The 13,856-nt window shown below is 37.6% G+C and overlaps 1 protein-coding gene across 1 annotated transcript in view; it reads left to right on the top strand.

The window, feature by feature from the left end:
• Window positions 1-13,856, top strand: part of JAG2 (jagged canonical Notch ligand 2) — a 72,551-nt gene that overhangs the window by 52,989 nt on the left and 5,706 nt on the right. The window contains 12 exon segments of the mRNA XM_064460927.1: window positions 1,486-1,636; window positions 1,935-2,099; window positions 2,690-2,803; window positions 4,164-4,277; window positions 4,656-4,769; window positions 5,712-5,828; window positions 6,833-6,860; window positions 7,939-8,024; window positions 10,263-10,376; window positions 10,545-10,660; window positions 12,318-12,563; window positions 13,001-13,132. Coding sequence (XP_064316997.1) covers window positions 1,486-1,636; window positions 1,935-2,099; window positions 2,690-2,803; window positions 4,164-4,277; window positions 4,656-4,769; window positions 5,712-5,828; window positions 6,833-6,860; window positions 7,939-8,024; window positions 10,263-10,376; window positions 10,545-10,660; window positions 12,318-12,563; window positions 13,001-13,132 — 1,497 coding nt within the window.

Below are 13,856 nucleotides of genomic sequence, written 5' to 3'. Positions count from 1 at the left end.
GAAAGGGTTGCAGATACTGACCAGTTTAATGAAACTGGAGTAGTACCTAATAGCTCGGGTACCATTTCTACATAAGGATCATAACCTGAGTGCTCTACTGGCTGATTTATATCATACTGTGTAATTAAAGTTTTAGCAAATCTGTTTGAATAATAGGGGGAGTTGGCTGCTTGCCTCGTGTGTTGCAGGAAATATCTACAGTTGATTGCAGATGCTAAAGTACCATCCACTGAACTTGCATTGGGAAGGGGAAATTTACACTAATGGAAGGAAACAAATGGAGACATCTGATAGAGGAGATCTGAGAATCTTTCTCAGACCCTAGCTATTTTTTGTAGTTTGCTCTGAATGTTCCATATAAGAGCATGAAATAGCTTGCTGAAAATCTCTCTGTTGCAGCTGCAATTGTATGTGTTTCTCTGAGTTAAATACTTAACACCATTTGTGTTCCTTCTGTTCTGGTTAGCTTTGAATTTTTCTCCTATTTAGCTATGGAACTACTAAATATAGTGACCAAATCCACTATTGGACTTAATTTTATGTCTGTAAGGTTGAGAAAGCTATCTTTCTCACAAGAGAGATGTGAAGAGGGGAAAAAAAGCAATCCTTAAGAATAACAATTTGGTGGAAAGACACTGATGTAACAATATCCCTTTTGGGGCCATTTTGTGGATTTTGAGGTCAATTTAGGGTATCACCAATAGGTGACCTTGTTTGCCAATCTAAGATGTAGAAGAAGCAGAACTGCTTTGCTACAACAACTGGTCTGTGTTAAGGGTTATATGATGAAAGCTAGGCTTAAATTTTGCTTTTTTGAATCGGTTGGTAGGAACTGTTCAAAATATACATAGTGTTTCTGTGTGTAAATTGGCATGGTGATAGTATTTGTCAGAATAAGGCCCTGAGCAGCTTGGTCTAACCAGACATACTTTGAGCAGGAGGTGGGAGTAGCTGACCTGCAGAGGTCCCTTCCAAGCTACGTGGTTCTATAATAAATTCAATGTCTTAATTGAGACAGGGAGAGAAGTTGCTGTAGACGATAGGATTTTTTTTAAGGTTCTGTGTATTTTAAGTGTCTTGTAGACACAAGGTTGACAAGTGCCCTGGTTTTTAACTTGCATTATAGCACTTAGTATGTGGGTGTGAAAGGCAGAGAATTGACTTATAATGACCCAGAATAGTCACAGTAAGATGGCTCTTAATGGCATGTTCTTTGCTAACAAAGTTATTGCACATGTGCTTATTTATCCTTCTGCAAAGGAATATCTTTTTAGCAGTATCAGAAGTGCTTTGTGTTAGACTTGACTAAAGTAACCCAAAGTTTCTCTCTGTTGCAGGATGGAATGCAATATATATATGATTCATAAACCTTCTTAAATCTTGAGGTTCCTTGTAAATTAGTTTCATGTGTGTCTTTGGCAGCACAGATAATGCTGCTTATGCCTGGGAAATGAAGCAGCTGCTGCTAACTAGTTTCTCTTTCAGGTGGATATTGATTTCTGTGAACCTAACCCTTGCCAGAATGGGGCTAAATGCTATGATCTGGGAGGAGATTATTACTGTGCCTGCCCTGATGACTATGATGGAAAGAATTGTTCTCATCTCAAGGACCACTGCAAGAACAATTCTTGTAAAGGTACCTGCTGCTGTCCAGAAACTTGTCTTAATGTACTGGTGGTACATCAAAAAAAGAAAATTAGTGTCTCTGGAAATAGCGTAATGCAGAAACATTTTTATTGTACTCACCTGGACTTTCAAATAATGAGGCAGTGAGAAGAACTGCTTGTAGCAGTCCTTATTTTATAAAGAGGTAGAGGGTAACTTAGAGTTAACATAACTTAAATCGTGATTGGTCTTAATTTTTTTATAACATTTTTAAAACGATTGATTGGTGATGCATATAATTAGTCTAACAATATACTGCTTTTTCTTAGTAATAGATAGCTGTACAATAGAAGTCTTCAATAATGCTACCCCAGAAGGAATCCGTTTCATTTCATCTAACGTTTGTGGGCCTCATGGACGGTGTATTAGTCAACCAGGAGGGAATTTTACTTGTGCCTGTGAAAGAGGTTTTACTGGAATATACTGTCATGAAAGTAAGTAGGAGTTTGTTCTAAAGCATTTTGTTGCTCTAAAACTTCCTTAAAGTTTTTGTTATGCAGCTTTACAACAAAAAAAGTTAAGATTTTAATAAAGTTGCATAGAGCATTGTTTCACATGTACTGCTTGAAATCCAGTTGCTTCTGGTAACAGTTGTCTTTGTAGTGCTTCACACTTCTGTGTAAGAAAACTGGTTTTAGTCCAACTTCAGTGTGGATATGTCTGTACCCACTACCTTTATGTACAGTCTTACAAGAAGCCATGGATTTCTTCAACGTGGGGATGATAAAGAAGGGACAGACACATTGACAGCACAGCTTAGGAGCATGTGTTTTGCTGTTCCAGGTATTTTTGAACACCTGGTTATTTTTGCCAGGTAAACTTAATGCTCTGGTTTGACTTGCCACATGATAGATAATACATCTAGAAACTTAATCAGGCTGGAAAACAGATGTTTGAGCTGTTCCTTACATATGTACAAATGAAGCATAACTTTGTGCTGCTTTTCCTAGAGGCACAAGTATAGATCACCCTTCTAGGTAGGTGAAGACAGCCTTGAGCAATAATTGTTAACTTTTTGTCATAGATATCAATGATTGTCTTGGGAAACCTTGCAAGAATGGTGGGACATGCATCGACGAAGTTGATTCATTTAGATGTTTCTGCTCAAGTGGCTGGGAAGGAGAATTGTGTGACACAAGTAAGTAGTGCTAAGTGTTGCTGGGTCAAATATTACAGCCTTGCTGAAACAGTTAGTGATGGTTGCTACATGGTTAATAGTAATAGGGTATTTTCTCTGTTCTGTAACTACAGTCTACCAACTGTTTGCAAAAGTATTTTCAAGAAGGTTTTTGGGTGGCAGCTTTAAAATGCTCAATTCCTTTAATAGGACCATAATCTTGATTCTTTGGTATAGTACAGGGTGTATCTCGAGAGGCAAAAGTGAATATACCCTGTTAGGGGGTCTACTCATCATTGTTTTGATTGCTAAAAGCATATATACTTTTTAGTACTTACGGTACATAAAAGTTTGTCCCTTACCCAGTCTACTCATACACAGTAGTTTCCAAACTCGAAAAGCTTTTTAGCTTTAAGCCAGTGCAAGCTATAATGTGCTTCAACCTTACTGAAGGAATTTATATTAATATCTATTCCTTTGGTAAGAAAACTGTCGAAGCCTGAATTTTCACTTAATGAATATTGTGAGTCAGTGTTTTGTATTCTGGGCTCAGTAGGAAGCAGGCTTTTACTCTTGCTGCCATGGCTTGAAACATATTGGGCCTTAGTTGGCAAAGTGTGTTAGGTCATTTCATGGTTAAGTTACCTTAGAGGAAACTGCAGTTGGTTCTTTTTCTAATCTGAAATAAGACCCTTCTAAAATGTGACGGCAAGGACTTGATGAGACTTATTACAGGACATGCACCAACTGAGATGTGAAATAAAGACTGAGAAGCTTTTGGCAGCTATGACCTGTCAGAAGAGCTTTTTGTGTGGTCTAGCTGAAGTTTGGTCTGGAATAATTATGTTCTACCTATTAAACATTTGTCTTGAGTGAAAGAATTTTCTCTAAAATTCATGTATGTGTAGTATGCACACGCGATATATGTGTATATATACACACATATATATGGTTAAGCCATTTAATGGTGTTAAGTCTCTGTATGTTGAGACATAAAGCAGGAGAGGGAGCCTTAACTTCTTCACATGGCTGTCCTGGGATGGGGCTTGTTTTCAAGACAGTGTGGTCCCTACTAGAAAGCATTTTCTGAAGTCCAGAATATAGTAGTTTGCTGGAAGAATGAAACTACTTTGGTCCTCTACTTAGAAGCCATACTGAATGATACCTTTTTTCTTAAGCTGTCAGAAAATATTTCGTAATTCATGTTGTTTTGTATTAAATCAGAGTTTTTTCCTTGCTTATACAAAGATAACCCCATAAGAATTAGGAAAACTATCTTCCTAAATACTACACCATTTATTTCATTTATAAAGAAGTATTTTATACTTTCTCATGGCCTTGACTAGTCTAGACCATCTAATTTGAATAACTCTCTCTCTAGATTTCAATGACTGTTCTCCTAACCCATGTCACAACGGTGGCCGATGCATTGATTTGGTAAATGACTTCTATTGTGAGTGTAAGAATGACTGGAAAGGCAAAACTTGCCATTCACGTAAGTGTTCTTTACTTTGATCTTTAGTTTACCCAAAGATTTGTTTTCTTTCTTTCCTATGAGACTACAGTTCCTGAAATTTAAAATAAAACAATTGCAGTGAAATAATAGGCATATTTTCATTTACCTCTTCCAGTTTCCCAGCAACAAAAAGGAACACTTAAAAATATATTCCTTCACGTAGGGAAATAGTGTTGTAAGAGATGCCCTTAGATTCTGCTCTTTTGGTTGTTTACTGAAATACAGCAAGTGGAACTATACGTTTCTAGAACTGCTGCATTTAAATATGAAGTGTCTTTAAAAGTAACGTGATTAAACAGTACCTGGCCTTAAAATTCAGCAAGACCAATAGCAATTAAAACTTATTGTGATGTATAGGTGAATACCAATGCGATGCGAATACTTGTAGCAATGGTGGAACATGCTATGATGATGGAGATACATTCCGCTGTTCATGTCCTCCAGAATGGATAGGAAGTACTTGCAACACCGGTAAGCTTTTGAACTGTCTACAGATAAAGCCAGAAGAAGTAGAGAAGTGTTTAAATAATACTTAACTGTTTAGTAAATAGGCACACTGTTCTTCTAGCTGGCTGGTTCACAGCTGTTCCAGTTGGCCGGTAACTGAAGTTTAGAGTAATTTCTTCCATGCAGCTGACATGATACTGATTTTTAGGAAGCTGATTTCCGCAGGCTGCTTAAATGGTCTTTTACGTAGCTTCTCCTAAGCAGATTTGGAACACTTGGACTTGCGCCTTGACTCCTCTATTAGTCTTTAGAGAGCCTGCGTAAAGGTTTTTCTTGTGAACTTAGTTCTCCACTTTGGACAGTTCATAATGTGATCGAGAGGCGTATGAGCAGACATACTTGGGGAAAAATGAAATGAAGTGGTTCTTCCTAGGGGATTTGCAGGGTTACTGACTGCTGTAGGGAGCTACTCTTGATCTTTCGGGGGATTGAATGTAATCTTCATGGTACGTTTTTCTGAATGTGAAACATCCATTAGGAACAAGAAGTTGGAAGAAGGTAATTTAGTATAGTTTTCCTACTTTTTAGATACAATTGTGGCATTTAATAAAAATCTTGACCGTTAAATACTAGTATTTCATTATGAAGTACACCTTGTGACCTGGGTACTTCACTGCCAAAGCAGGAATTTAGCATTATTTGAAGGATGCTTACACAGATGGGAAAAAAAATAGATAATATTTCTTGTTTTATAAAAGTCAATGGTTCAATCAAACAATTGAATTGGGATGATGGTGATGGTAAGGTGAGGGATTGTCATGCGATGTTGACTATTCTTGGAGTCATTTGACCACCCTGTAAGTCTTGCACTGATGACTTAAATGCTGTTCAGGATTGTGATATTGACCTGTCCAGATGATACATTTTGTTTTCTGTACTAAATAGAGACCTTTTCTGTTTTCAAAGCTAAAAACAGTAGCTGTATTCCAAACCCTTGCATGAATGGTGGAACATGTGTTGGCAGTGGAGATTCCTTTTCTTGCATCTGCAAAGAAGGATGGGAGGGACGTACATGCACACAGAGTAAGGCTTTTCTCCTTTCTTCCCCTGCATTCCTCTGGGATATTAGGAGTGTCTGGTAAATAGCTGTTAACTGGAACAAAGCAAGTTTATAGAGTTCATGTGCCAAAATATCTGAATCATTCAGGGTGGGAGGTAGGTAAAGGTGATGATGCTCAAGTAATGAATGAAGAATTTGTTGTGCGTCTTCTTGCACCTAGTCTCTGCCAAAATAAGACTTTCAGCCTTCTATAGAAATATAATTTTTGGGAACATGTGCAGAGGAAAAAACCCTTGCAGAAATACTAATTTTAATAATGAAAAGTATGCGGAAAGGCAGGCAGTAGTGTATATTCTATCATTTTTTTCTGAGTATAGCAATTAACTACTTTGACATACCAATACAATGAATTGGTTAGGTGGAGTAAAGCTTTGAATTTTATTTTCTTTTTCCAAGGTGTAGCATAGAGGAAGAAAAACTAATCTAAATTTTTAGCTCTGTTTCTATTCTAAACCTACTGTGAAATTAATGTTGTATTGATGTATGCCCTATTTAGCTTTTTAAAGCTGACAGTGCTAATATAAATGCTAACAAACATTTCAGAGCCGTTTGTAATGGGAAGGATTTGTTTAAGAAATTCGACTACTTGCGCATATACATGTGAAGTGCCAAAGTAGTAGTAATCCTTCAGAAAGCTTTCAGAGCCTGATTGGATTATCTACTACCAATGCAATCGATACCCTGTTTTATTTCTGTTATATTGCCATCATGCTGCATATCGGTCTGTGCTGTAGATATATTAAAATACACCAAAGTTTTACAATTTTGCATTCATAAAATTTAAGGTATTCATTGGTCTGTTAGGTCTGATTTGAAATTTCTTTGCAAGTGTGGAAGAAAACGTTCAATTCTGTATTATTTTTCTTTGCTTGCCTTATCAAATATAGCGTCTCTTGAACTATAATACCCCATGTTAGAAAAAACAAAAATGCCACTAGTAACACTGGTCTGTATTCTTTTTTTATAGATACCAACGACTGCAACCCTCATCCATGGTAAGTATGCAAACCCTAGTTCTGTACCTATTGTGAAAATAAAAGTGTGCACAGTAATATGGATTTCCATTCCAGATTAGAACTAATTCTACCCTAAAATAATTTAAGCCAGCCTCTGTAAAAATCTTAAAAGAATTTTTTGCCATGCCTTATCTATTCCTCGACAGCAACAAAGACCACAGAACAATCCTCAGTTAATTCATATACGAACAGATAAAAGTATTTTACTGTAATCTTCGTGCCAGAACTGACTAGTAAGTTTCTATGATATGAAATGAATCAGACTTGATAACATTTCAGGCATCTACAATTGAATTTCAGAATAAAATTGAGAAATCAAACCCTGTTAGTTTACAATAAATAATTTTAGATAACATAGAAATGTCTGTTAGATCAAATACTACGTATAAATGTGTTTTTAGAAACAAAGTTAATTTTTGGGAAGATATAATAGGAGTATTTTAAATATAGAGACTGATACATTTGAAGATGAAAAATACTGATCTGTGAATGAAGAAATCCATCTACCTCATCTTTCTCTGTCCATTCTGATGCAATAACCAGTACTTCATATATTTTAAAAAAAAAAAACAAACCACAAACACAAAAAAACACAAAACCACTACTGGCAAAAGCTCAGTCTTTCTCTGTATTTGCTTTACAGTGCTGTTTTATCTCCTTGTTCTGTTGATAAACTTCCCCACTCATGCATGCGCTTTTGTAGGATGTTGCTGTTTTAACAGGTGACTTACTAAGCAATATTGTTTATCTAACATTATGCTTTCCCTTTTGATGGGAATAGATCATCCCCCTAAAGAGCAGCAGAAGGTTTAATTAACACAGCTTTAATTAGAGACCAAAGAAACAATGTAGGTGGCTTATTAAGTAGACTCATAATAGGAGTGAGCAGGGACTTTTAAATTCTGCATTGTTGAATAGTGAGAAAGTACTAGGAATAGGGACAAAAGAAACCTGTATTTGAACATGCTGCATGAGACCCATGGTTTTTGCTCACCTTTAGGCTACTGAATCTACCCTGAGAATGCTTGGTGTAATGATGGCTTTATTATTTTTACAGTTACAATGGAGGCATCTGTGTTGATGGTGTGAATTGGTTTCGATGTGAATGTGCACCTGGGTTCGCTGGTCCGGACTGCAGAATTAGTAAGTACCTGCATGGGTAAAGTACCTGAAAGGCTGTACCATTCTGACGCACAAATCGGAGAGAACACCCTGTGACCCTTTTTGCATTAGGTTAGCTGAATTCCAAATAATGAAGCAGAAGCCACCTGTCAGTTAGTCAGGTACTGATACCTGGAAAATAATAGCAATTTATGTTCCTTTCTTCATTTCATCAAATGGAACTGAAATGGCTTGGCTTAAGTTACATTCAGACTTTGTTGCTGGATTTTGTCAGACGCTTCTGAAGGTTCTGGCTTTATGGAAGCTTAGTAAGTTTTAAGTATTTTTCTTGATAAGGAAGTTGTTGTTAAAGATTACATATATCACTAGGTGTTCCATTTAACATTAGAAGCTGAAATCCACTCAGACATCATAAATTAAAAAAAAAAAACATCAGGAGTGTAGTCGTGGCACATGAATAACAGAAGTACGATAAAGGTCTTTCAAAGCTATAAAATAAACTTGTTACGCTGCAGTTAGCCTGAAGGATAGAAACCAAAAAGAAAGGGGAACAAGAGACCCCAAACTGTATTGAAGTGTTGTGGAAGTCTTTCTCTTTTTTTTTTTAATGGAATATTACCATTTTGACTTGTATGTGGTAGATACCTATTTTTACTTTATTTCTACCTCTTTGGGAGATCAGACTTTGAGCCTTCTCTAGCATCAAGGCTGTTGGGCTCTGTCCTTCCACTCTGTCAGTACGGTGGTGTGCTTTCAAGTTGAGATTTCATCCTCATTTGGCAGACACTAAATGAGCCAACATTTCTAGTCAGAGGGAGGTTCTAGCACTTGTAGCATCAGCTTAGTGATCTGTGGATATAGGGATGGCAGATAGTTGTGTATCTAGATCCAAACATGCAGTGAGAGATAACTGCATTTCTTCTGAGTTCTCCTTCTCCAGACAGGACTATTTGTAGTCCAAGACAAATACCCTGCATTTGTAATGGGACTGCAGACTTGTTTTGTTTTGTTTAGACTGATATAGACAAAAGGAGTAGCTCTGATAAAAAATGTGTTTGTATGGCTGATAACAGAAACAGAGCTAACAGTTGCTTCTTTCAGCACACAGAGGTTTGAGTATCTTAAACCAACAGGGCTTGAAGAGAGGGGGAAAGTGTAGTTAAACCCTGTGGTAGCTCAGGTACTTCTGTGTTTGCATAAAACTTCATCTTAGAGCACTTCTGAAGGAAGCTAGAGTAGAATCAAAAGCCCTTCCGCATCCATTTGGTATTTCCCATTGCCTACATGGGTAACAGTCTCACTACTACAGTCTATCATGTTCACTTTCTAAGTTCAGCCCTTTAAACACAGATGATGAGCTGATACCGTGCATCAGTCAAGAACTGCTGTTTAAACAGTTTTTCTGAGGGGTCAGAATGGACATTCATTTTCTATGGAAGGAAACCTTTCGAAAGATGATTTGGAAGAGATTTCTTATGGTTGAAAATGAAGCAGTGGGTGCCTGTGGCTCACAACCTTGACAGGCTGGTTTCTGTTGCCTTTGTTGGTAGACTGTTGCATAAATTAGTATTGGTCACTTCCCCAGCATAACAAATAACACATTGCTGTGCACCTGAATGGGCTGTGCTTCCCTGCCTTTTCAGCAGATTCCTATGGCCAAGCCTCTGAATCTTTGAAGGTTTTTTTTAAGGTGCTTTTGTGCCAACTGTGTATGTACTAAATTAATCTACTCACTACTTCAAGGTTATTAAGAAAGTAACATCAAATGTCTGTTACAAAGTAAACTACTACTCTTCTTCCTTAGGCTGAATTTTATTGCAGTAAGTCACTTTTTTGAAGCACTGTTGAGCCAATTAATTGTTCAGCTCTTGCACTGTGATAACTTCCTGGAAGCATGTGCTTTTCTAGGAAGCCTAAACATCTGAGATCAGTGCCAGAACTGGATGTGGGAATTCAGTTCTATAGATTAATGTGGAGAAAGACATTAGCACCTTCAGCTGTCCAATACCTTTGCTCTGTGAGATGAGTCAGTATATGACTCCTTCTTTGATGACCAGAACTTGAATTCGAGTGCAATTATGAGAAATCTGTTAAAGGTTACTGCTGAAATGGTAGAACTGTCCAATTAGGAGATTCATTCTGAAGCCAAACTGTCTTTTGCTTGTGAAGAAAGCAGGTATTGCCAGATTACATCTCAGTAAACATTTAATTACAATGTGTTATGTCCTTGCCATTGAGTTCTACCTATTTTCTGTCTAGATATTGATGAATGCCAGTCTTCCCCTTGTGGATATGGTGCCACTTGTATAGATGAAATAAATGGATACCGATGCACTTGTCCCCCTGGAAGAATTGGTCCTAGGTGCCAAGAAGGTATTCCTATATCTGCTATCAACCCTTACCCAAAAACAGTAGGGTACAATGTAGCCAATACAGAGTTTATGGGGAGTAGTCTGATGTGTAATATTTTTTATTTAAATTTGTATAGCTTCAGTAACTTGAAGACATGAAGTGTGTCAGTGTGCCTTTTTTTTTTTTAAGTGATTGGAATTGGAAAGCCTTGCTGGCTTAAAGGAATGACCTTTCCCCATGGCAGCAGGTGGGATCAAGAATGCAACAACTGCCACTGTTTGGATGGCCGTATTGACTGCACCAAGGTAGGCGTTTTGACCAATTTTCTTAAATCTTTCTGGCTGAAACAAACTTACTGTTCTTCATGTACAAGTTAATCTTTGGGGTTTTTCCATCTAGACTCTTGCATAGGTCTCCTCCAAACTGCCTTTGTTTAGAAAAAAAAAGTGTCTAATGACTTATTGCAAAAATTCTTAAAGAATTGGCTTTATAATCATAAGCTACTGTCCTGCTCTCTACCTGCTAGAAAGAATTATCTAGAAGCAGACAGGCTTTCATTACAAAAAAGGAAATATGAACTGGAATGGAATGACAATCCTTGAAAGAATAAATAAATCACTCTCCCAAAGCTTTGCAAACACAGTTTTAGAGCTCCTAATTTTGTGAAACTTTAGTTCCAAGGTAAAAGACATGTAGGAAGAAGAAAAGTTTCTGCAGTGGGTAGTAATTGCCTCTTTGTATTGTCCTTCAGTAGGTTCATGGATTGACAGATTGCAACTTTTGTATATTTATTATGGACTATATCCTGGTGGTTGCGACTTAAAAAAATAAAATTAGCCTAAATGCAAATTGAACGTGTTACTATATGTGCTCCAAGCCTTTCAGCACTCCTGAGATAGCATTTCTCTGTGGATTTGTGGTACCTGTGCAGCTTTACATCACATCTAGGGAGAGACAAGATCAGTGCTACTTACATGTTGTAGGGCTAGGTGGGTGGCTCCAGATGAGCACTGATAGCACTTGGAACACGGCCTCACACAGCAGTCTCCCACATTTCACTGGAAGCACCAGGCTAAAAACTTCTGTGCTTTATTAATCTATCCAGCCTTAATCTTACTTTGTTTAGCTAGGTATGCATTGTAGGCAAAGAAGTAATTTAAATCTTGCACTTAGTCATTTAGAAATGCTATTTTAGACCCTTTATGGTGTTGTGATTTGAAGTTTGAGATGCCTTCAGAACATAACGGCACACGAGGGTAAGTAGAATCTCAGAAATGGTGCAGTAAATGCAACTTAACCCTTATATGGTGTTTGGCACTTTCATGTGTAATGGAACAAATACACTTCCCTGCTGTCGATTGTGCTTTAAGAAATCCGTAAGTTCCTAAACGAATATGTGTATAGTATGATAAAATGTTAAAGGTTACATCATGAAATGGAGCTGTGTTTGGAAGCTTACTGCACCCAGTAACTTGGGGGTACCAGCATTCGTTTGGGAGAGCAGTTGAAGTGATACTGCTCTATCACCAGTGTGCATCAGCTCTTTATGTCTTCAGCTTTCTGTGGCAATGATCTCAGTGTAAATGTTGAAGAGCAAATAATCCTTGTGGAGTTGTCTCACTTTCTATAATATAGAGGCCTAGATGACTAGTTTAAAATAAATGCTTGAACTTCTGTACAACTCAGTTATGTTGGACAAATCCATTAGCCCCTAAGGAGATATGGCCAGTCACTGGTGTCTCTGGTAATCTGTGCACAGTGTTTACTCTTTTGTACATACAAAATGTCCTTGTTTTGTGGAAGAGCAGCTCCATCTGCCACTAGGACTACAGCAGTATTGAAATACAGATTTTTTTTTTTTTGCAGTCAGTAGTAGATCATGGCCATCTTATATGAATTGCTTATTTTGATTTGATGCATAAGAGCAATTAACTATAACAGTACTTTGTTCTTAATTTCTAGGTGTGGTGTGGGAAAAAACCTTGTCTGTTACACAAACACTGGGATAATTCAAATAACCAGTGTCCCATGGGTCAGGAATGCCAGGAGAAGTATATGAAATGTTTTCAGCCACCATGCACGGACTGGGGAGAATGCAGTGCCTCTGAACCTCTGCCTGCCAATATCAAGTGTCTACCTAATTCTGGATACTTGGACAATGACTGTGCTAGAATTACTTTAATTTTTAATGGAGACAAAGTCCCCCAGGTGAGAACAGAATTAATGAAGTATGGCATTATATTTAGGAACATATTCCATGTCAAAGTGTGGAAGATTAATGTTTCTAGTATGACTCCTGGCTGTCATAAACTTGCAAAATTTACTATTAGACTCCTCTGTTGCTATTAATTGTGCTTTGTTGAAAGGGCGAGGCAAAATTAGGGTTTGTACTGAATACTTTATTTTCTCTTTTAAAGCTCAAAGAGCTACTTTCTAACATTTCAAGATGGGCTCAGACTGTACTACAACAGTCATGCAAGCTCAGTTTCTCACCCTTCATTCCAAAACCCTGTTTTTCACTTTTCTGCCCTTTCTTGCTGCCATCTTTGCTGCCTTCATCAGGTCTCAGTAACTGCAAGAACTCTGAAGACGTTTCTTTTTATGTACTTGAACTAAAGTCATACAATCTCCCTTGCTTCTAACAGGGCACTACAACTGAAAATATCTGTTCTGAAATCCGGTATTTACCAGCTACTAGGACTGTTTCTAGGGACAGAACTCTGATAATATTATGTGATCTGTCTTACTCCACAGAGAATGCAGTAGAAGTTGCTATTGTAAGTATGAGACTTGTATTAATGTGTGTGTGTATATATATATGAAAATGTTTTCTTATTAGTTTATGCTGGGGAAGAGGTTGTTTAAGCTTGTTTCACTTCTGTGCAGGTACTGCAATCTGTGGCTTCGTCTGGCTGCAAAGCAATTTTGTGATCTCACAATTTCCTATAATGCTAGATAACTGAAACCGCAGGTTTCGTTAATGACAGAAGACTACCACAACCTCCTGATAAATTACTCCAAAGACTAATTTAGCCCAAATTAATGAACAGGTGCCTACCTGTTCTGTCAGAAATCCTGGGCTATTGACCTTCTCAGTAAAGAGATATGGTCGCAGGTGGCTGGATCAGATCTTGTGATGTTGTTTCTGCTTGTGCATTTAGAGAATTGCTGCTTCAGGATGTCCATTAAATACATAAGCGCTATATGGGAAGTGAAAGAAGGCGCAAGCGGAGTAGATGAAAGTAACTGTTGCCCTACTGAGCTAAAGACTTGATTTAGAGGCTTTTACAGCCCAATCACTCAATGCTTGCGTATTGCTTCCTTTCCAAGATAGAGTTAATTTTCATAGTAAAGTGTTTATCCAGGCAGAAGCTGGACTGTCTCTACCACTACTGTAAAGAACATGCTGAGCCATGATGCAGGAAGCAAAGCGTATGGTATAAATAGAGCAGACTGTTATTAGTCCAAGCTTCTATCTAGATAATCCACATGTCTTGAAGT

The sequence above is a fragment of the Phalacrocorax carbo genome, chromosome 9 (assembly GCF_963921805.1).
Source record: "Phalacrocorax carbo chromosome 9, bPhaCar2.1, whole genome shotgun sequence".
Classification (NCBI taxonomy): Eukaryota; Metazoa; Chordata; class Aves; order Suliformes; family Phalacrocoracidae; genus Phalacrocorax; species Phalacrocorax carbo.
This window is presented reverse-complemented; position numbering and strand designations above follow the sequence as displayed.